Source organism: Ptychodera flava, chromosome 1 (assembly GCF_041260155.1).
Source record: "Ptychodera flava strain L36383 chromosome 1, AS_Pfla_20210202, whole genome shotgun sequence".
In the NCBI taxonomy this organism is placed as follows: Eukaryota; Metazoa; Hemichordata; class Enteropneusta; family Ptychoderidae; genus Ptychodera; species Ptychodera flava.
In genome coordinates, this window is record NC_091928.1 from 55,648,905 (window position 1) to 55,673,501 (window position 24,597).

Here is a 24,597-nt window from a genome sequence, read left to right on the forward strand (position 1 = left end):
GTGTAGGGCTGAGCACGGGGTCTCGAAGCAGGCTGAGCATTCGGACACTCAGATTTCTTGGCTGTCTTTGGACGTCCTTTGGCCGGCATGGTTGTTCGAAGGAAGGGATCGTAAACGATTCCGGACGTAGTGTAATAGGCATGAACCCAGCGGCTGAATGAATGAATGAATGAATGAATGGGAGCGATGAGACAAAGGCTTGATTATGTAGTGTCGTGTGCAAACGTGGCTGATTGGCTGGGAAGGAGGATTGATAACAGTCATGGGTAGAAGAGCCGATTGGCTAAGGGGATGACAGTGAAGATGTAAGGAAGGCAGATAGCTAGGTGTAATCACAAAACACATGTGTGATAAAACACAGATTCCACTTCATTTCACCGTAAAATTACCATTCTCACAGAGCTTGGTGAGAATTTCCATTCTCACCGGTGAGAATCTATTATCTCACCAAGGAGTGTATTTCTCACTATTCACCGGTGAGAATTTTCTCACCGGTATCAGTGAGATTCTCACCAATTGCGAGAAAGCGTCACTTTCTCGCTCCAGTCTCGCAATTTTTTCCTATAGTGTATATTATCGTATCAAAAATTTCATGATGAATATGATAATGTAATGACAGTAACGATGGAAAAAACAACTAACAAAAGCTTGTTAATATTGAGAGCATTGACATATTATGTGATTAAATATCGCAGATCTGGAAAGAACAGTGATTCTGTAATTTGTACCGGACATAAATTCTGTCACACATTATAACTGTTTGATAATGATACTATGATACTATCATCTTGTCATGACGGAACACCCAAGGTAAAAGTCAGTAATGTGTTTATTGTGGTGGTAAACAGTTCAGCAAAGCATTATACTAATAAATGATTTCCAAGTTATTTGTCAGTGGTATGCAGTTTGAAATGGTCCGTATGTGTGGACTGATACGTCTTAATTGAAAACTACCTGTCAAATATCCATTGAGAGCCAATGAACTGGCTATATGCAAGTAATCTACAGGGTTGTTTAGCAAAAAATTGCTGTCTATAGAGTTGTAAAGAAATATTGCTAGAGGAGCCGGAAGACTAGTGATTTTTTCACCATTTCTATTGTCTGTGTCATGGGACATCATTGGTCTTCACATTGGTTGACAGAACTTATATGGTCAGTCTCATCAAGAGTTCAATAATAGAAAACCAATTATCAGTGGTGTTCGAGTATAAATAATAAAGTTCTAGATATTAAACACCTATTGCCTGGTCATGAAGGCTATAGCACCCGTCTATTACCCTGAAGCCCGTGTGTTACCAGAGACACATCGCTATTCCCGAGGCCATAGGCCGAGGGGTATAGCAATGTGTTTCTGGTAACACACGGCCAGGAGGGGTAATAGACGCCGCTACAGCCCGAATAAAGATCAGGCAATAGATCTTTTATAACACATCACAATGCTCATGTTGTATTAATTGTTATATAGTTTTTAATATATTTTGATATTTTGTATCGCAACAATCCATTATGACAAGTTTACTGGGCGATGTTTTCTCACTTGAAATTTTCATGGATCACGATGTCACCTTTATCATGATTTGATCTTTCATCACACATCTGTTGTACGAATTTCAGATTTTGATAACCAAGAATGAGGATTTTGTTACTAAGTGTGCCTGACATCACTGTTGGGTGATTGACATACAGTGATCTCCAGACAGCAAACGATTGGTGTCAGTTCTTGAAAATATCAAGGTGAGGTGATAGATAACTGACTTGAAAACTTGAAGTGTTTGTAACAGTGAAACATCTGGCATGAAATGAATATGAGGACACGTACACGGAGCTCACATTATTATAGGGTTTTCAAACGTCAAACTTAACTATTTTCCCTCTTAATGCCTAAAATTCTGAACAACTGGTATGACATGAATTAATAAAATCAATTTATTTATCAACATTATTGTCTATAGAAATTTGTTGTAGATTACTTTAAGTGAGAAACATGACAGTTTTATGAACACAAATGTCATATTATAAATCGTAAAAAAATAGCGTCAATGACACTTTGCTCACATTTGGTTACATATGGCAAGCTAGAATGTTTATTCACCAAGTTTTCACTTTTGTTGCTCAGTAGCATTTTAGTAACCCTGACTTCAGTTGAACAAATAGTAATTTATAGTTGAGCATGTACATGTATCTACCACATATACACAGGTAAAATATAAATTATACCAGACTCTTACCGTTGCTGGATAATTGTAGTTATTCTCTCATCCTGAAGGAACGAGCCGAAATGAAGAAGCTGTCTTCCCTTGACCTCTGAGTGTACACAGCCCTTTGAAAAAATAACCTCTGACCTATGACATGAATACATAATGAGCATTGCCTATATATCCCCTGAACACATCAAGTCCGCCATCTTTCAAAGTCTGAAAACTAAGACCAAAGATGAAAACAAATCCCATCATGGGTGGGAGGTGGGAGCTACTTCATTTCAGCTTGTTCCTTCAGGATGAGAGAATAACTACAATTATCCAGCAACGGTAAGAGTCTGGTATAATTTATATTTATTCTCACATCCCTCAGTCACTCCCCTCAATTCCGTAGCTGACTTTAAAGCAGTGACATGAAGTCACAAATGGTGAAACTCACCTAATCTGTTGCCAAGGTATCCAAGACCGGTGAAATTGACGACACCATCTCACACTGGTAATGTTTAGCAAATGTTCTGGCTGAGGACCAATTTGCCAAATTCAAGATCTGCTGTAATGATGCACCCTTGAAATGCAGGGCAGACGTAACTGCTGCTCTCGTTGAGTGTGCAGAGAAAGACTTGTCTATACCGGCCTCTTGAAGTACCCATTTGATCCATCTTGCTATGGTAGCCGACAAAACAGGTTTACCCGTCATAAAACTAACAAAAAGTATCTTCTTGTGTTTCCGAAACAAATCCACACGTCGTAAATACGAAACTAAGTAATAAACCACACATAACCTTCTATCCTTCTTGAAGGCTGGCAACACAAAAATCTTCCGTTTCTTCGCTGGTCTGTCAGTCTTCGACAAACGAGCAGGAAGCAAAACAGCTGATCCTTTGGATAACGAAACTGATTCCAACTGGAGACTTGCCAAGTCCGAACAGCGGCCTGCTGTACATAAAGCGACTAACATAACAGTCTTTAAGGTTAATTTCTTCAGAGATAATTCCTTTGCTGGTGACCAACGTCGAAGTAACTCCAGTACTTGCTGTACATCCCATACCAACGTATACTTTGGTTGAGGTGGTCTGGAAATATAGACTCCTCTCATAAACTGGGTGACAAGTGGATGGTTGCCAAGGCAATATCCCTCAACTGGCAAATGCACTGAAGAAATGGCAGAGCGGTACACATTAATAGTACGATACTGGAGCTTCCTATCAAGTTGGTCTGCAAGAAATTCCAACACTACTGGAACAGGTGCTGAAACGGGATCTTCCTTTTGTCTTTTACACCAACGATCCCAGCGACGCCAGGCCGAGTTGTACTGTTTTGCAGTACCACATCTGACGCTTTGGAGGATAACCCTTGACACCCTCTCTGATATGCCTCTTGCTCGGAGTGAACACCTGATAGCGGCCACACGGCTAGCCACATTTGGTTTGCGAGTGGGTGATGTTGCCCTGACGCTGGATCGACTAGTAGATCTGGGAGTTGCGGAAGCAATAATGGATCCTGTATCAGTAGCAATAGCAAATCTGGGTACCAAGGTTGAGTTGTCCATACTGGTGCTATCAGAATTAAGCGAGCCTTGTCTTGGCGAATCTTGTGAAGGACTCTTGGGATGAGACAAAATGGAGGAAACGCATAACTTACCAGCTTGCCCCACTGGATGGAGAATGCGTCTATCCACCATGCTTGAGGTTCCGGTTTCCATGAGACGTAGCGAGGAAACTGTGCGTTCAGATGAGCTGCAAACAGATCCACCTCTGGTGTCCACCGTAACTGTTGAAGTGCTGTTTGAAGTACTGTGGATTTTAGACACCACTCCAGGTTGTCGTTGAACATCCGAGACAGATAATCGGCTTCCCGATTGAGTTTCCCTGGAAGATACACTGCAGTGAGTAGGATATTGCGCCTCAGACACCATAACCACAGTTTGGACGCCAACTTGCTGAGGGGCCAAGACCGAGTGCCCCCTTGACAATTTATGTAAGTCACTACTGAAGAATTGTCGCACTGGACTTCTACACACACGTCTCTGAGATGACTCACCAGACTCTCCAGCCCTCTGCTGACTGCCAACATTTCCAACTGATTGATGTGGAGACTCTGTTCGTCCCGGTTCCACTGTCCCTGCGCCGAGTTGTGTCCATAGACTGCACCCCAACCTTTTGTGGACGAGTCCGTCTGAATTATAACCTGAGGCTTTTGTGGAGAAGAGACCTGCCGTTCCACACATCCAGACACTTCACCCACCAAGTCAATTCCTTCCTCGTTTCTTGTGAGAGAACTACTAGTGCGTCGTACGACCCCGTCCGAGCTAGAACCGCCAACTGGTCCTTCTGTATGGCCGGTAATGAAGAGGAGACACTGTAACTGCTTCTACTGCTGCTGTCATACGACCTAACACCTGGACAGACAACGGACAGTGACGGATTTCTTTAACAACAACTCCTGACAGTCTAGCTGAAGTCTGGACACTTTTTCTGGTGGCAAGCTGATTGTCATATCCAGTGAGTTGATTAACATTCCCAGAAACTGAATCTGCTGTTTTGGTACTAACTTTGACTTTTCCCAGTTGATGAGGAACCCCAAACTCTGTAAAAGGGCCACAGCTGTTGCAACATTGGCTTGACAAATCTCCATGGACTTGCCCAGGATAAGGAGGTCGTCTATGTAAATAACACAACGAATACCTTGGCGACGTAACTGAGAGACCACTGGCTTCATAATCTTTGTGAATACCCGTGGAGCACTGGCAATGCCGAAGGGCAGGACTGCAAATTCGAACATTGTTCTTTTCCAGATGAAACGAAGAAACTTCCTGTGACCGATGAAAACGGGAACAGTGAAATATGCATCCTTGAGATCTATTGTGGCCATGAAGTCGCCTTCCTGAAGTAGGGACTTGACATGATGAAGACCCTCCATCTTGAAATGTCGATAAGCAATATGCCGGTTGAGAGGCCTGAGATTGAACACTGGGCGCCAACCCCCTGTTCCCTTGGGTACTAGAAACACTGTTGAAACAAACTGACCTTGTACTGGTTGTACTGACTGTATTGCTGCCTTCTGCAAGAGTGATTGAATTTCCTCGTCGATCAACTCCACATGGCAATCTGGCACTGTTGTAACTGGAAGATACGCCTGCACTGGGTTGGATATAAGTTCCAGCTTGTAACCTTGTACAGTCTCTAGTATCCAAGGGTCGGACGTTAGCTGTCGCCACTGATGAAGAAAAAACATAAGACGACCCCCCACCTGGGGGTAGGTGCAGAGCTTTAGTTGTGTCGGGGAACCATCAGTCTTTTTTGTTACGAAAGGACTGAGCCGAATCAAAGGATTTACCAGACTTCGATGCAGGTCCAGACTGTCTATACTTAGAGTATTGATAACGTCTGTTATACCCACTCTGACCATACCTGGACTTGTAGCCTGAATTACGTCTGCGGGACTGTCCAGCGCTAGCGGTAGCTCCTGTCCCTTCTGTGCCCTTAGATGTCATATCAAGTACAACGTTATGAGCTTGCTTGGCTTTCTTGGCCTCCTTGAGTGGTTCATCCCCAAACAGCGTGGCCATGGCTGGTTCCAGTTTCTTAATGGAAGCATATTTGTTAGGTAAAACAGATTCAAAAGCCTTCTGTCTTGCCATCTGTAAAGCATGAAAAGCACTACCAAACAACGTTACACTATGTTGAATGGCCTGGAGAAACTGATGTGGCTCAACGGACACATTATCATGAGCAATCTGGAGAATTTCCAATAATGGAAGCTGAGCAAATAAAAGACTATCAGAAGCTTTCCTAAGCCTATGGTCTTGTTGCATCAATGGTTTAGTGGTGGCCTGTCTCTCCCAGTGAGTAGCAAGATGCTCAGGCAATATAGGAGCTGTGAAAAATTTCTCCTGGTCAGCGCACACTTGATAACGCTCTTTCATTTCCTTCTTATCATCAGCACCCAAAACATTGGTACGTTGCTGTTTAAACCAAACACGTACTGACTTAGAGAACTTCACTCCAGTATTTTTCTCATGTGGATTATCAAATTCACACTCAGAAGTCTCAGAAGAGGGAGAGTCCTCTGAAGAGGATGGAGAAGATTTGGACTTCTTGTCCTTCTTGCTCTTCTTACCTCTTTTGCTCTTGGACTTGCTGTGCTTCCGTTTTGCTGAACGGCGTTGAGGTGGAGGCATGGAGTCAGATGACACGTCCTCAGAATCAATACCCAACTGGAAACCGGTTGGGCTGCCTTCTTGCTGTGCACATACGTCTCTATGAGACACAGAGGCAACTATAGAAGTGCCTTGGCGACAGGTAGGTGCCGTCACTCAACGGAGGACATACCTCGTGTGCATGCGAGGGACCTGCTACCCCACTGCTAACAGCATGGGGAACGCCATCCATAGATGTACCACTGCCATCTCCAGGTGCACCCAGATATTTCTTCTGGTTCTCCGCTAACTGCTGAACGGACTGCATCAGGCCTGCTACCATATCCATAAGCATCTCCGACGACGGAGCCGAAGTACGGGTGACGTCCGACTGAGTGGTGGCACGCTGACCAGGCGGAACACCTGTTGCCACGTCGGCACTACCGTCCATAGAATGGGCCGCACCCTGGTCAGTCATAGTTCTATAAAATATAGAAAGACAGACACAAAAACGACGTGCTATAGCTCCAAGCTCAGCACAAGTTAGGACAACAAAGTCAAAAGAAAAAAATGCGTAACGGCAATGAGAAACAACAGCAGTACACACCGTAGGAACACCAACACGAAAGTGGAAAAAATTACGACGGAAACTCAAGAAATCAGACGCAAAAAAGTGCGAACGGGGAAAGAAACATAGGTCGCTGAAAGAAAACTGACACTTACCTGGTCAGAAAAAAACTTGTCACGCTCCCAAAAGATCAGGAGCTCGAAGAGCTGTGTCTACTCGTGATGAAGCCGAGCGGAAAAGATGGCGGACTCAATGTGTTCAGGGGATATATAGGCAATGCTCATTATGTATTCATGTCATAGGTCAGAGGTTATTTTTTCAAAGGGCTGTGTACACTCAGAGGTCAAGGGAAGACAGCTACGGAATTGAGGGGAGTGACTGAGGGATGTGAGAATAATTATGCCGTTCCAAGTTTTGTGTCGAAAAGGTAACTGAAAATTGTAAATTTCCCATAGGTGTTGAGTATTCTTTGGGCTGAAGATATAGAAGATGTTGAAGATATAATGTCGGAATTGGTCAACAAGTCTCTGGCAATACAAGTGTATGACAAGAAACACAAATTTTACAAGTACAGTGTTCATAATTTACAACTGGATGTTCTAAAAGAGAGATCTCAAGATCTAAAGGCAAGTGGCAACAAATATTGTTTATTTCCCTTGTTGTTTCTTAACCTTTATGCTATACCTTTGTTATACGGTACCAATTAGACACAGACCAATTGTACATATAGAGATTTGCCATCATTAAAAATCCCAACTAGTCTGTGACCGGGGAAAACAGTAATAGTATCATAATAGTATCAAGAACACAAAGTCTTTACCAGTCTGCTTCCAAACTTTAACAAAATGATAATATGTGTTCCTTCAATTACAGTAATATGTAGTTGATAGGAAATAATGAACTTGGTCACAATTTTTGAGCCCAATGTTATAAGAGAGAGTGGTCATATGATACTGTAATAGCTGGTGCAGCAGGCCACCGGAGGCATTGTACGTCACGGCTCAGCTTCAATAGATATTTTTTATTTTGAGCAAGATTTGCAAGGAATAGTTATAAAACTACTAAATTAAATTAACTTAAAAAAATGAATATAAATCAAAAAGCATACATACATTTTCGTTTGGGATAAAACGTATTATATTGTTCGATGGCATCAGTTGTGGATGCGCTGTACACTAGCAGTTCTCTTGGGTCAAGAGTCACTGCCCGATCACCACCGTGGCACAAGGTATGCTGTGGGGCTGAGTACATGTAGTCAGTACGTGATCAGCTCTAGCTACGCAGGCTTGCTGCAGGCCGAGGCTATCAACATCTGTGACGAAGAGGAAGAGCAGTGTGTAAAAAATATCTTTATCTAAAACAATCTACTAACAGAGAACTGTCCCTTTGTTGAAATTACACAGCTGCGTGACCTTATGGGCTCAGCCCCAGTGTGATATTAGACTGATAAATTGTCTACATGCCTATGTTTCAAGAAATGCTCTGGCAATGAAAAATAATGTCAAAATGTCTCTGAATTTTTTTGCGATAGGAATTGCATAGAAAGCTTGTGACGCAGTACAAAGAGTCCTGTGGGGGCGCTTTCCACAAACTGAAGAATGACCACTACACTCATTGGTATCTGGCTAAACACATGGTACAGGCTGAAATGTACAAAGAGTTATGGGATCTCTTGCTGGATCTCAACTGGGTGGAATCAAAAATTCATATCACTGGGCCGGCCGATCTGCTGTCAGAGTATATTCATTATGGGGATTATCTGACGGAAGAGGTAAGCTTGAAAGACTGACCCATACCAAGATAGGGAACTGACAACCCATCAGTAGTTCAGTATCACCTGATTCTGTTGATTTGCATGTACCGGTAGTAATGAAAGAAAACATCTTAAAATTTTTAGCTCTTATTTGGTATGTGTATAAATACCAAAGAGAGCTTATATGATGAGTCGGTGGCATCTGTATGTCTGTATATACCGTATGTACTGGTATGTATGTACCAGTATGTTAGTATGTGCGGATGTATGTCCGTCCACATCAAAAACTCCCTAAGCGCTGCACCTACCATCTTCGTATTTGATGAACAGGTCGACCCAGGGGTGGAGATGTGAATTTGTTCAAATGAACATGTAAGTGTCAAAAATATGCAAATGAGGAAAGAAAAAGGGAAAATCCTGCAAATGTGTAGGAGTGGTAGCAGTAACTGAAACAGCCTACACAGAGGTTCTGTGGCATAACCTCATTTGTATGCAGTCTACCTTCTGTGTGTGGAAGTTGAAGTGTTGGTAGTAACTGAAACAGCCTACTCCACTGACTGAGTCATTTCCTGGCTTTGTTCATGAACTGATACATATTTACAGACCTGCTGAAACCAAGAGGGACTGTGTTAAAACACTCCTCTGCTATGCGTGTTCCTAAAGTTGAAACCTTATTTATTTTTGTTATTCTTGTTTTTCTGGTTTAAATATTTCTTGAATGAACCAATTCAAACCAAATATGAGCATGCTGTCATAGACAGTATTTTTTTCATTTTCTTTAAACGACAACAAAAAGACTTTAAATGAAAAGTCATTCGTTAACTTTACAAATTCTGCTTTATTTCAGAGAAAACCTGACAAAGAAGCATTCCAATCCTTTGTCAGTATTAACACTCACTATTTTAAGGACAAAGACATGTATGATCTGACACAGCTTGCTTTGTGTCAACTATCAAACAGTGAAGTATACAGACAAGCCAAGCAACGTGCACTTGATTCTCCCGATAAGTTCTATGTAGATTGGAGGTTAGTAAATAATAAATCTATGATGACCAATTCTGTAACAATGCATTTACATTAGCTGGCTCGACTTGAATGCTGCCAAATTTGAAAGTATCCTTCACGTCATTGCCCTGTGGCTTGATTTGTTTTTCTGGCATTATTTTGGTTTCTTATTAAAAGTGATTGTGTACCTTCTTGTAGACTTGCAAATATGGCATTATCGTAGATGTTCTATTTCTGGCACACATTTAGCCTGAATGTGTAAATAGTCACAGACTGATGTTTGGACATGAATTCTATATACATTAGATATTCATGAGATGCAATAATATTCCAGTGCTGTGATTGGTTTATTGGATCAGCTCATTTGTATAGCTGCTTGTGATAAATTTCCTTAATGAACTTTTCATCGACCCTTCCTTTCTTTCTGTCATCCTGTTAAATAATCGTGAAAATTACACTTGGAGTGACCTTGTCATTGAAATGTTTATCTTTTCAGTAAAATGAGTTCATTTTCTCTGGCTTTGGCTTGCTTGACAGAAACAAGGAGTCTTTTACATATGCATGTTTGTTAACAAACAAAGGACATGAAAGTGATGTCAAATGTGCCCAGTTTTCTCCGCATGGATCCAAAGTTGTATCCTGTTCCTCTGATAAGACTGTCAAGGTAGGATTTCATTCAGTGTTAAGTAGTTTGAGGTATTTTTTGTTTTCACATATTTGGTGTTTCTTTGACTTTGAATACTGATAAAAGGAGCTTGCTAGTTAAGTCCGTGACACAGGATCCCTATTTTACCATGCATGCTTTCATGAAAAACCAAAGATTGAAGAATGAGTAACATTATGATGTTTAGTATTTAATTTGATGTGAAAAAGTCTTTTGATTATGTCTCCCATCTTACTGTGTGTTTTTTCTCATGTCAAGGTTTGGGATAGTCATTCTGGCCAAGAATATCTCTCCATGACCAGTCACGCAGATTTTGTCAACTGGTGCTGTTTTTCACCAGATACTACAATGATTGCATCATGTTCAGATGACAAAACAGTCTGTGTAAGTATTTCAGAAGAAATAGCTGACAAATACCGGTATCAATAGATAAACTTTAGATTCTATCCAAATATTGTTTAAACTTACTCCCTGCACTGGTTACCTTCAAACTTACAACAAATTTCACTTTCACACACTATGTATGTAGGAGTGCAGTATTAAAAATGTAGCTGTGAAATTTTCAACTATCAGAAATAAACACAATAATTCAGACTGACAACTGTTCAAATGAAATTCAGACAGTTTCTTGTAGTGTACCCAGTACATTGATGCTATACTACCGTACATGTCTAAATAAACTCAACCTGGTTGCATTAAGCTCTTTAGAGGAAAAGGAAAAATTGTTAGAATTAACAAATTGGAGTAAATGTAACCAATGAAGTCATTTACTTTCGAATTGATACTTTCTTTAGATTGGAGTGCACATGATGGAAGTTTAATTCACACACTGAAAAGTCATGATGAGGATGTAACCATGTGTAGCTGGTCACATGACAATAAGAGATTAGCATCATGTTCGGTTGATTGGTCAGTAAAGGTAAGACATTGCATATAAAATGTTCACAGATTCACAATGGTAGGGCATTTTGAATACCAAGGAACGCCCCTTTGACCATATATGGGCATATGTAGATTACAGGTGATTGTATACCTTTAACCCTTTCACCCCCAGTTCCCTGTGTACAGGTCCAACTTTACCATAGAAAACAATAGATTTGGATAAAACCATAGTGGTGAAAGGGTTAAAAGACAATTTTACTTGAAGCAGTGTTATCTCTGTACTCTCTCTGCATATATCGAAAAGCTAAGTCTACCCAACACCTCTAACGGAATAAAAACCTGATGAAAATTAACTCCAAAAAAATAATTAAAGTTGTCATCTTCACATGACAAATTTCTAGTAAGCAATTAATTTTCTGCCAAACACAGTTGCTTTCCCAGATGACTTTCTTTTACACGAGTTGGAATTTTGTGTAATGAATGCAAACTGGTAACCTACATTTATCAACTCATTTAAGCTGTTTGCAAACCGGATGGCTACCTCTCCGGCTTTATTTAAAGGTGTTCAATGAGTTGGCTGAAAGATCAGAAGGTCAATTTTTTTTGCAGCAACTCTTTCACACAACACACTGTAAATCATAATATTATTATACATCATTCTGGCATTAAACACACCTGGAAAATGCAAAAAATTACCATTTGCTGATGAGAAATATTTGACCTCTAGCCATGTCTGTGAATAGCAGCTAAGCTACATGTCTATAAAAGCTTATGTGGTGATTTTCCCTGGGCTGCTTGCAGTGCTGTCAAGATCTGTGGCAAAGCTGCACCTTGGGAGACTTCCCACCCTTTGATTGTAAAAATAGCCTTAGTATGTAAATCAAATACAATGTTGCAACACGGTCCCTCCACAAACGGTCAAGAAACGCTTTTGTTCAAAGGTGCTAATCACCTACACAGTTGCAACAGTCCGCGTTGCGGTGGACGCAGGAAGCGAATGACGTCATAGGCAAGTTGGCGTCTTGTTCCAGTGGCGTCTTGTGACACGGTCCCGCTCCGGTATCCTACGATTTTCAGTCAATCAAACTACTTTATTTTCATCTTTCTGCACTGTTTCGCATGTATTTGAAGACTGGTGAGAAGATGAGTAAAACAGTTTCTTAAAGATCTAGGTCACTATCGAGAAATCTTGGATGATATTTTATGGCTGAGTTCAGCCATGAGGTGATCTTGACCGACGCCATGCATTTCGGAAACACTGTGAATTTTACTCCCCCATTTGTTTTTTCACCTTTCATCACAAAAGTAAGTCATGCACCTCCTAACAAGGCAAAGACTTCGAAAAAATAGGGAATCGTGTTGTGTTGTTATTTTGAAACCTAATTCGACAAGAAAACTAGTCTTTTTGCCGCGTTTATATTTTCAACTGAAAACAAAATGGCGTCGCTTGGGATCGACGAGTCGTATCTGCATTACATGGGAAAATCCTAAAATGTCTTCCTTAACTCCCTTTTGACATCGATTTAACATGATAATTCCTCAGTTCCAAACTTTGAGAGTTCGATTTGAAATTTTTGATCGTTTTCAACAAAATTCAATGCACGAAATCAAGGAACTCTTACGATGACCTTGTTTTGCAAGGTGCTCCCGTCGACCGTGCGTCGACCCATTGAGAGTTGGCGTTATGGTAATAGTGCAACGTTTTTTCCGACCTTTTTTTCTCCTTTATCGATCGTTCAGAGGTGTCAAGTGCGGCCCTACCGATCGTTCAGTCTTCTAAAAAGTAGGCATTCAGGCTCATGACGAAATCTGTTCTTTCTTAAAGACACAAGTTACTGCCGAACCCAATGTTTTGATTTTGTCGACCTTTCGAATTCTCAGACCGCCAAATTTAGAGAATCAAGAAACCCTACAAGTGTCGCGACATTTTGGTGACATGACCTCCCCAAGCCTGGGTGCCAAACTCTCTGCCATGGATTTTCCTGATTGAGGATCAAGTGAGATACAAATCATGTCGTGTATGGGTTTCGTATGTTACCCACGAGAGACCGTGGTCAATCCATCGATGGGTATTTATATACAAACTGATTGTATCGGTTGCTACACTGTGGACATTGGAAGACCACGCAAGGCTTGGGTTTCGCAGCAGTACGTGTCGACGCAGGATTTTTATCTTCCAAAATGAAGTCCCAATCAACATGGGAGTCGTCAAAATTGACGAAATCGTCTCCGAACTTGTACATAGTTCACGCTGCGTGACTCCACGGCAGGCAGATGTAAACAAACTTTGGCCTTTAGACGCATGCGCAGACAATAATCAGAGTGCATTCTGGGAGAATTAAGTTTCTGCTTACGATAATTTTATGCACGTAACTGTTAACACCCCCCGCCGCACGCGTGATAATCCGGGATTATCCCCATCAGTAAAATCAACAGAAAGCCCAATCGAAACCCGGACTATAACAAAAGAAACTGGTGGCGTTTCTTGACCGTTTTGTGGAGGGACCGTGGTTGCAATTTCTCCGTTGGATCTGTGAAACTATCCTTATTTCAAACCAAGCATTGTCTTCATCAGCTGTTGATTTTTAGCATTTTGCAGGTGTGTTTGAGTGGACACAATGCCTGTTTGGCATGGATAAAAATTTGACTTATGGCTGAGTCAAAAATACCGGTACATTCTTGCAAAATTTATGATACCTACAGAGTCAGTGAGGAGAAAACAAACACAAAAAAATTGCATGTTTCTGAAAGGTCAACTCTCAGTCACTACATGGTGTGATTCTGTATGCAAATCAGCACCCAGTCTATCAATAGACCTCTTTTTAGCTTTACAGTAATAACTTAAGGCCATTTAAAGAAAAATTTTTGTTTCCCATCCTTGGATTTTTAAAAACCTACCAGCCAGCCAGGGGTAAAAACAACCACAGACAAAAAACAAGTGTATTTACATAAGCTCAATTTTAATTTTGTTACTTTTAGAAAAATAATTGTATTTGTGATGTGTTAATGTTGTTTTTGTTTTCTTAATTTTCACTGAAAACCTATGAGCAGGCGGAGGGCAAACAAAGAATTTTATTTCAAGCGTTTAATTCAAAGGAAACTATGGTAGCCATAAGTGATCCTGTATGTCCCTTTCCAATCCCAAGCCGACAAGCTTAGTCACTTCTGTGGATATCTTATTTATAACCTTAAAACAATCCATATATCCTCAATTTCCTTGTCCATGCATGCATTGCAGAGTCAAATATTGATGTCAATCTTAAAATGCTTAAAGAAAAATATTACAAGAGATGAAAGTTTATATCAATGTAAAAAAAATGTAAGTTAAAGCCTGTGATGATTTGATCAGTGGAACACCATTCGTAGATAATTTGTATTTGCCACAGATATGGGATGTCATCACTGGTAAAGAAATTGCTGATCTGATGGGACATGATAAACCAGTCAAAGCATGTAGCTTCTCTCCTGATGGGATTTATCTGGTCAGCTGTTCACAAGACTGTACTGCTAAGGTAGGAAAGAACAATATTATGAAAATGTTCAGATATTTACTGTGAATCTAATTGCAGTCAGTGATATTATTAGATATGTTCCACAAGACATTAGTACAAAAAAGAAAAAGAGAAACACTGCCGTAAATATTCTACTTAAACTGTATAACAATATATGGACCTCTGTTTGCAATATCAGCTCCACAGCTCATTTTGTATATGATAATTTATTTGACATTAACGAACAAACACGGTTGAGAAATACTGGTATACATAATGATACAAGGAAGTGTAGAATACAGAAGAATAAGCTCCAAACTTACAGACTATTTAAGACAAATTTTGAATTTGAAAGTTACTTGTTAGATATAACAGCTTTTACCTATAGGAAGTGGGTGGCAAAACTATAAAAGTTTGGATCACAACCTACAAATAGAACTGGGTAGAAGGTCAATTCCAAAAGTTCCTGCAAATGAAAGATTCTGCAAACATTACCGTATAAGTCTTCAGTTGAGGATGAATTTCACTTTGTAATAGAATGTCCAAAATACACAACTTATCAGCTATCGAAATATTCTATTTTCATCCACAAGTATGTAATCCTGGCTTTCTTGATTTGAATGACAGAGAAAAGTTCATATATATCTTTACTCACAAAGATAAACTACCTCTTGCCAAATTTATTTCTGATACTTTAGTTCCTACCCCAGCAGCAGGTTCATCAAGTGTTTGTTGAAGTCTGCATCTTTGAGATTTGTAATTTTTGCCTTTACCACACTCCCTGAGTGTATTGTTTGGCACTAAAGTACCAGTAAAGTATGACAATGACATTTTAAGTTGTTTGTAACAAATCATAGCTACAGTTTCAAAGCAGGCTTTGTCCAAATTTTTATCTACAGCAACCAATGTTATGCTATAGTTCTAGCAAACCTACGATGACTTTATCAATATTATAACTCATGACAAAATATGTATCGGTAAATTTTATCTCAGTGTATTTTATGTGGAATTGAATTTCAAGCTAGCAAAATGCTACAACTGTTGCTCAACTACAGACAAACACACTTCCACATTTTCTTCAATGTTTTTAAGGTTTGGAACATTGCTAAAGAAGACTGGGTGACTGATTACAAAGGTCACAACGGCCAAATAACTTCATGTTGTTTCTCACCTGATGGTAACAATGTAGCATCCTCTTCAGAGAATATTATCCAGGTAATGTTTGGTTTGCTTTTTGTCTATGAGAATGAGAAAGGATATGCAGTAATTGTAATTAGTTTAATTGGTTTTCTGAAGTAATGTACTGTAGATTATTATATATTTGATAGATGTAACACATGTTTGATAGATTTAGCATATATTTGATAGATTGAACACATAGATAGCCTTGACAAATGTTTGATTGATTGATTTAACAGATACCGGTTCGCTTTTAATGAATGGTTGTTTAATTGATTTAACATATTTAAGAGATATTTGATAGACTAAACATTGACTGAGTGTAAACAGATATTTGATAGATTTAACAGATAAATTAGTCACTCTCCAATTAGTCAATGGGTGGTTAAATGGATATGGTGGACCACAAATAAATTATTACAAACAGAAACACTTTTGATTTTATGAATGTCAGTAGAAGAGGTGTGTCCATGTAGAAGAGACTGAATACGTCATGAATTTTCAACCAGAATAATTTGATTTTTTTCACTGGGTATGAATCTGCTGAGCTAAATCTCAATGCAGTGATTGGGTGTACAGATTTGATTTGCTTAGGAACTAAAGTTTCCCAGAAAGGTTTTGTCTGTGTCTTGGAACCTTTGACTGTAGAACAAAACCTTTTGAAATGTGGTGAAGGACGGCCTACCATTACATAAACTTAGTATTTAGAAATTGTTTTTGATTTCAGATTTGGATTGCACTCACTGGACAGTACCTACACAGTTGTGAATCAAAGACAGCATCCCTTGTTCTACATTGTACATATTCACCAAATGGTGATCTGATTGCTGCTGGACTCTCTGATTTCTCAATCCAGGTATTTGATATATGGACATTATAATCTGTTGCTATGTTACCGGTACACTTGAATTTGAAATATACTGAACGATAATCACGCAGTTCAAGTCCTAATGTGTTCATTAATAGATGAATAAAAAAGTATCACATGAATTTTATTTTTGATTCCACTGACATGGTGTAGCTATTCTATTTTTGTTAACTTTCAATTGATACCTTCTGAAGAAATAATAAAAATCAGGTGATCTCTGACGTTTTTGATTTCACAAGTTTTGAAGGTTCAAAAGGAATACGAAAACCAAACTGCACAGCTCCCATTTGTAGTATGTTCTGGTATATATTGCAGTTGAAGGTCATAGCAGCATTCAATGTCAATCTTTCATGCTGAAGTATCCATCTATCAATCTATCTTCCTGTTGAAAATTGTTGTTAAGCACCACTTTTAGAGAGAATATAGGAGGGCTGTAACATAAGAATACCAGTAGGTAGTCACTGATTTGAAGGTATGTTTCTGGTTTCAAGATATGGAATGCCACATCGTGCGACACATTAGCTGTGTTTAAAGGTCACAGTGGTTGGGTTTATGTTGTGGACTTTGATTGTGATGGAAAGAGACTGCTGTCTGGATCTGATGATGGTACAACCATGGTAAGTTCAACGATCTCATCGGTTCAGTTTCCAAACAGCAGTATCAAAGTAACAGAGAAGGACTGTCATTATGTGATACGCAGACCTACTTATTACAGATGCATGAGAATCAACTTTGCTCACAGAATTATTTCATGCTTTCAGTCATCTTCACTTCAGAAAGATGCGTCAAAACAAATGGCAGATTATAAAATCTGAACGGTATATATTTTGCAGGTTCAATGTTAATTATGATGAAAAACCATAATGATTAATCATGTGATCATATTTGGTTATCAACTGTTGGGCTGTTGCCAAGAATCAAGGTACAACAATACAGAGATCCTTTTCTAATTCACAATTTGCATTCCTTTATTCACACAGATCTGGGATGTGGAGAGTGGTCAGAATCAAGAATTGGTTGGACTCAAGAGAGACTTTGCTGCAACTTACAGTGAAAGTGATGACATTGTTGTAGTAGCCCCAGACTTAGCTAATAGAATTAGAGTAAGTGCAGTAATATCTGAATGTCTCACAAATATTGAACAATTCATATCAGTAGTAATCAACACATTCAAAAGATCTTATCTTGCAGGATCATACATTTGGTGTTTTATATTGTTAGTCTCCGTTAATGCAGTCCGGCGGTCCCGTCCGTCTATCTGTCCTTTGTCAGCCGTTTCTCTGTCACCCCTGAGCCAATTTTTTTCAACCTGTGTGCAATGATAAAGTACTGTGGCATACATATGCTAATAATTTATTTCGCGATACGATCCAATATGGCTGCCTGGCGGCCATTTTGTTGCGATTTTTTCATGTTTTTGAGTCATCATATCCCTGAACCGATTTTCTTCAATGTTGGTACATACATGTAGATAAAGAACTGTGGCATATATATGCATGTCAATTTATTTTGCGATACAATCCAATATGGCCACCGGCCGGCCATTTTGTCGCGATTGAACCATAACTCAACTATCCCTGAACTGACTTCGGTCAAACTTGGCACGGAGACATTTTATTGTAGTTTGCATGTGCATCACAATTTATGGTGCAAGTGGGGACTGTGTCATCAGCGATGACTTCTTTATTCTCTCCTGTTGTAAACGATGTCAGAGTACAAAGTAATGATAATTACGGTATGTCCATTGATATTTTATTATGAGTGTTTATGTGACAATAAGTAAATTCTTGATGACTTTGTATTGGTTTCAAGGAATATCTGTGAAAAGTTCTTTGGTTTGCTTTTTCAATTGTTTCTACACATTTTGGAACTCACTTCTCATTTTCTGCTTTCAGATCATATGTGGTCACAGTGGCGATTCCAAATTCAATCGTAGCAAAAGTCAAATGACACCCTCTGAAGAGTGCCGAATCAGATGTTGTACAATCTCATCAACCAATGAGATTGCGTATGGTACAGACAAAGGTCACGTCAAGGTAAAGTGCCATGTTCATGAACTGCCATACTTGTAGAATGAACAAATACTGACAGTAAAAAAGGAGTAATATTAAGGGAGAGTAGAAATACACTTTAATAAACTTAGATTCATATATTATCATGGCAAAGTTGTTAATATTTATCATATGCAATTAATTAGCAGAGATTAATGGAACCGTTCTGATTTACTCTCATGCAAATAGCTTTTCGCAGACAGAAAATCAGATAAAATCCCACGATTGATCTCAGTAAATACTTGTTGTTCCAGCAGCGGTTGTATACATGTATGAATCTGTAAAAATATATTTTTTTTTTCCCTGCTAGGTCATTTCATTAGAAGGAGTCATCCTGCACAACTTTCCACAAGGACACACATGTTCTGTCAGATGGTGTTGTTATACACAAGATGGTAAAGTGCTGGTCACATGCTCTGATGACAAAACAATCAAGGTTTGTTCATTATGTTTTGATTAGTTATTAGTCCTTTCCCTATTGGCACAGATTAATTCATTGTATGGATCAATATGACATGATGGATACGGCATAAACAACTTCTTCTGACAATGATACTGACCATGGGAAGAATAACAACAATCGAAAGTTTGTGAATATTGACAGTATTGACAGATTGTGTTATTTTATATTGCAGATCTGGAAAGAGTTAGGTGAACCTGTTGTTTGTATCGGACACACCGATTCTGTCAGACGTTGTAAACTGTTTGATAATGATACTAGGATTCTGTCATCTTCACATGATGGAACAATCAAGGTAAGTCAGCAAGCTGTTTATGGTGGAGGTATCGAAAGTTAGAATCTGAAAAATGTTGTCAATCGGACACATTGAGATTTGTTTGCCAAAACAGTTCAGCAAAGAGTTATACCAATAAAACATTACCCAGTTTAAGTCAGTTATATGCAGAGTAAGATATACTGTATGTTTTGACTTATACACCCCACTGGAATGCATGGTACATGTCAAATATCCAATTAGAGAGGCAATTAACTGGCTACTACAATGTAGCTACAATGTTTAGCAACGTATTGCTGTCCATACAGTGGTATAGAAATACTGTCAGTGGAGCTGCTAAGACAAGCCAAAGTACCTTCAAGTATGAATTATGCGTCATTCTATTGTCTCTTTATTTAGGTGTGGGATGCCAGATCAGGAAAGCTACATTTTTCCTGTGATGGACACAAAGAGTGGGTTTTGTCATGTGATGTGTCACCTGATGGGTCATTATTGGTCTCTACATCGGTTGACAGAACCGCAAAGGTCAGTCTCATTCAGAGCTCAATGATAGAAAGCAAATTATCAGTTGTTTTTAAGTATGATACATTCTAACCATGTTAATTATCTCCAAAGAAGACAATACAACATTCAGGGTGACACTTGTTGGTAGTCATGTATTGTTTTTTATCTGACTACTGGTAGATCTGGAGTGCAGAGAATGGAACTCGCCTCTACACTATTCGTGGCCACAAAGACTGTATTAGAAGTTGTAGATTCTCAGCAGACAGTCAGTTACTAGCCACTGGTGATGATCAGGGTGAAATTCAGGTAGGTGATCAAATATCCTGAGAGGGATGTGTGGCGATAGGGGTTAATTTGTGCAAGTTAATAGATCTGTAAGCTGTCATTAGGTAATTCAAATAAGTGAATAAAGCTTTTTTTCTGTTCAGCTTATTACTCATGTTGGTAAATAAATCCCCAGGTTATGACAGGGTACTATCCAGGTATAAGGGAATGAATGTCTTGGATTTCTTCAATTCTGCTGCAGGACCAGCACATTATAGAGACTTGCAATTAAGAGTTTAATTCTGTGGTGGGACTAGCACACTGTAAAGACTTGTAATTATCAGCAATGTGGTGAGATCTGCAGATTTGAGAATTCTTACACCGTATATATGGATTATGATGTCACTTTAGTCTTGATTTGGTCTTTCATCATGTGTCTGTTTTGTACAAATTTCAGATTTGGAAAACCAAGAATGGGAAGTTTGTTAGTAAATGTGCCCGACATCATTGTTGGGTGACTGACATACAGTGGTCTCCAGACAGCAAACGATTGGTGTCAGTTAGTGAAAATATCAAGGTGAGTTGACAGATAACTGACTTGAAAATTTGATATGTTTATAATACTGGAAAATCTGGCATGGAATAAGATATGAGGACAATTACATTGAGCACACACTATTATAGGGTTTTCAAACATTAAACTATATATTTTCCCTCTAATTGCTCAAAATTTTGAACTATGCCTTGAGTTAATAAAATCAATCATTTATCGAAGTTATTATGTATAGAAATTTGTTTTAGATTACTTATAGGCAGAAACATTAGTTTTATGAACACAAATGTCATATATTGCAATATATATTGTACTGGTACATCAGATGAAACATCATCTTTGAATTTCTTATCTTCATTTTCAGTGGTGGCAGGTGGATGGACTTGTCTGCAAACACTACCAATCAAAGGTAGTTTCTCAAAACACGTACAAGTGTTAGATGTTTCAAGATGTTCATAACAATTGACAGCACAGGAATTCTATACATCTTACCAGTTGTTGAGAACAGCACGTACACCGTGAACGGAGACAAATAAGCGTCCATTACCGGTACTGGTATACAGTAGCATTACGAGAGCATCACCAGGTGTGATGCGTTATTGTTATACAACTCATAATTTATACAGTAAAGGAATGCTGATAAAACCACCATGGATGTAGATGTTTCATATCAAGGATATTATTTGTTTGTTGTCCATTTGACATATTTCAAAATGTCTTGGCATTTAAACATGCCAAGTCAGTAAACCAGTAATAGTACAGCATTTTAAGTGTTTACATTGCTGTCTAAATGAGTATTTTTAAGTGAGCAAAAGTGTTGGAACATGGTATATCCATACAACTATGTAACAGTAGCTTCACATTCACTTCTCAAAGTGATTAAGTAATTATGCTGATGAAAGAATACCATTAATAATAGAGATATGTAACAAACTTAAAATCCTCATTTTAAATTAATTTACACTTGGGAGAGTATTGAAAACTTTGTATGCATCTACCGGTAGTCTGTGTCAGAATCAAACCTTACAATCTGATGAAAATCACAGTTTTGATTTGATTGCAACTGTTGTGTAGATGGCTCAATCTCAATCATGATTTAATTTCTCTGTACGAGATATAAAAATAAAGAACCTTACCTTAAATAAGACTTCTTCGTTTATGACCTAAGTGAATGACAGCCAACAAAGGAATTTTTATTGCTTGTATGACTTGAAATGCTGAATTCAAATTAAATTTAAACATTCACATAATTGTACATGAATTTGATATCATGATAGAAAATATTCCATCTTTGAATACTAATGTCTCTATACTCAAAACAATCAGGTGTTAAGTGAGTTTGATTTAGGAAAAGTTATACAGAACTGTGTTCAGGATATTTAAAACTGTATTTAAAAGTAGTTCCCTATGTAGACCGATGAAAATGAAAGCTCGATGAAATATCTGTGTTAAGTACTCATAGCATCTGTGCTGTGAAACATATATTTCATATGATTCATGTGAACCCTATTGGTGCATAAAGTTACACGATTTGGAGTTTTGTGATATCCTCAAAGTGAAAAATTTCAGTGTTTTGTAATACCCTTACATTGGGTACTTTATATTAGACAAAAACATTTGATAGAATGGTGTTTGGTAGGTAGGTACAGAAATATCATGCCATCATAGTCACAAGACTACAGGCACACCGGGTTAAGATCTGTGAAATAACAAGAGAAATAAAAAATAATTCTTTTGACATACCGGTAGTTCTCATGGGCAACATAGAAAATAATTTTGATGTCACTGTATATCATTTTATGAATCACTGAATTATAGATTGCCATAGGGTTCTATTAATCGGATATAAATCTGGAGAAAACAATAAATTTAAGAAATGAAAACATGGCAAAATTTTGACCAATGTTTGAACACTTTACCCAGAGATTATTTTCGATATCTTATTTCAAGAAAGGCAATCTGTTGCAATTTTGAGAAAACAATTGTTGAAAGGCACAGCTAATCCTTGCTAAAAGCACACATATTAGCTACAAGTTTATGCTATATAACATGGCCATGAATTGATTGTTGTTGACAGGCAGAGAATGTTACCAACACTTGATGTTTTAAACCTTATAAAAGTTGACTTTTTTAAGCAAGGTTGTTACTATGAATACTTAATATTTTGTTTACTCTGTGCAAGGCACAGACATCCTCAATCCTGCACTGCTGTTTTCTTGATATCTTAAAGTAGAGATAGTCTTCCATTTACATTTGGTGTAGAAGTTTCACTGATTAAAAATAAGTACAATAGTGTAGTATATCCAATGCAATCCAGCTGAGCACACACGTTAGTGACATCATAGGTTAAAATATCAAAGTGAAGTAGAATCATCTACTTAAGACTGTTGCTTTTTTATGCAGAATGTAGTCACCCAATACTAGTTGAGTTAATGTATAGAACTGGTGTCAGATAAGAAAAAAACATTTAGCTTTGATATCAAATAAGTAGATACATTTAACATTGTTGGGGTACATTTAGACATTATTGTATAGGGATTAAAAAACTTTTGTTTCTCCTGATTTGAGAAACTGACAAATGTCAAAGAGGTTACATTCAACTGAAAAATGTAAACATTTACTATTTTTAATGCTTTGCAGCAGTACAAAGTACAGGATTTTTGGATTTAAAAAGTACTTTCATTTTAAAACGTTCTTGCCATTTGTGAAAGCTATTCTGAAATACTGTTATTTTCCACAATACAACAAGAATTGCTGAATAGTGAACCTGGTTTGATAGGATATTGAATTATGTAGATGAGGTTTTGGATACATGTAACTTTGCAACACTGACAAAATTACGCACAAAGCAACCTTATTTCAATATATCACTTTTAGACAATGTGGAGATCTCTAGCCCTGATTGGAAACATAAGATTTTGTGTCCTAGTAAATCACCAAGTATATATAGGTAACATGAAATTTAGTAACTTACTCAATTTTGTCATCAATTAATTGCAGGTGTATTTTGCTGACTGAATTTTATGATAACGGAAAATGTGGAGTCTGAGTTACAGCTTCTTGATTTGGAAATAAACACTTTCTAAGCAAATCAAAAAGTCCATGTTTGGATCATTTTTGTTCAGCGGGTAAAACACTTGCATATACTTTATGTAAATTGAGATTGATATTTTAGCATGTGAATGCACTGCATTTACACACTCAAAACATGAAAGCTGTGAATATTTGTTGACATACATATTTTTATTCTATGCATGCTATTGTTCCTTTCGATTGCAAATACACTCCAGAAGTTTTTGATGTCTGTACTGGTCTATAGCCTTTACTGGTTTGATATACCAAATAGTTCATCCTCAGAACTAATCAATGAATATCATGAAAATTACCTTCCCAAACTGTGTACAGCGGGACGATGAAATTATAGATAGAGAAAACATTCTACACCATACAAAAAATGAACAATATTTCTTTATGTCTACAAACAATGACCCACATTTTTAAAAATACATTTATGATAGAAAGCAATTACATTTAATTAATCTGTTCTCGCTCAGCAGCAAAACTTAGCAAGAAGACTCTTTTGATTCAAAAACTACAATGTACACTGAAAGATGTGATATCACCAGATGGACATGACTTCTAATCAAGGCTTTGACAAGTACCTGGACCATGCTTTGTAATGTTATATTTGTAGAAACAATTGCAACACATCACTGATATACCGGTAAATGACTCACAAAATGTC

At 38.2% G+C, this 24,597-nt stretch overlaps 2 protein-coding genes across 3 annotated transcripts; one reads left to right on the forward strand and one right to left on the reverse strand.

Annotated features, from left to right (window-relative positions):
* Positions 1–2,233: 2,233 nt before the first annotated feature.
* On the reverse strand, positions 2,234–4,544 carry LOC139141339 (uncharacterized). Its single transcript, XM_070710978.1, has 2 exons — positions 2,638–4,544; positions 2,234–2,320 (listed from the first exon to the last, which is right to left on the reverse strand). The coding sequence occupies exon 1, from the start codon at positions 4,423–4,425 to the stop codon at positions 2,638–2,640; it is 1,788 nt and encodes a 595-aa protein (XP_070567079.1). The 5' UTR covers positions 4,426–4,544; the 3' UTR covers positions 2,234–2,320.
* Positions 4,545–7,359: 2,815 nt separating this feature from the next.
* LOC139141359 (apoptotic protease-activating factor 1-like) lies at positions 7,360–23,950 on the forward strand. Of its 2 annotated transcripts, XM_070711007.1 has the most exons (18): positions 7,360–7,530; positions 8,436–8,675; positions 9,505–9,683; positions 10,200–10,326; positions 10,585–10,710; positions 11,121–11,245; positions 14,595–14,720; positions 15,792–15,914; positions 16,606–16,734; positions 17,238–17,363; positions 17,727–17,849; positions 18,642–18,782; positions 19,108–19,233; positions 19,433–19,552; positions 19,931–20,056; positions 20,216–20,341; positions 20,757–20,876; positions 21,217–23,950. In XM_070711007.1, the coding sequence occupies exons 6-18, from the start codon at positions 11,183–11,185 to the stop codon at positions 21,289–21,291; spliced, it is 1,524 nt and encodes a 507-aa protein (XP_070567108.1). In that variant the 5' UTR covers positions 7,360–7,530; positions 8,436–8,675; positions 9,505–9,683; positions 10,200–10,326; positions 10,585–10,710; positions 11,121–11,182; the 3' UTR covers positions 21,292–23,950. The 2 variants fall into 2 exon arrangements, with proteins under 2 accessions (XP_070567108.1, XP_070567107.1); XM_070711006.1 differs by lacking the exons at positions 7,360–7,530; positions 8,436–8,675; positions 9,505–9,683; positions 10,200–10,326; positions 10,585–10,710 and having other exon boundaries at positions 11,104–11,245.
* Positions 23,951–24,597: the final 647 nt, after the last annotated feature.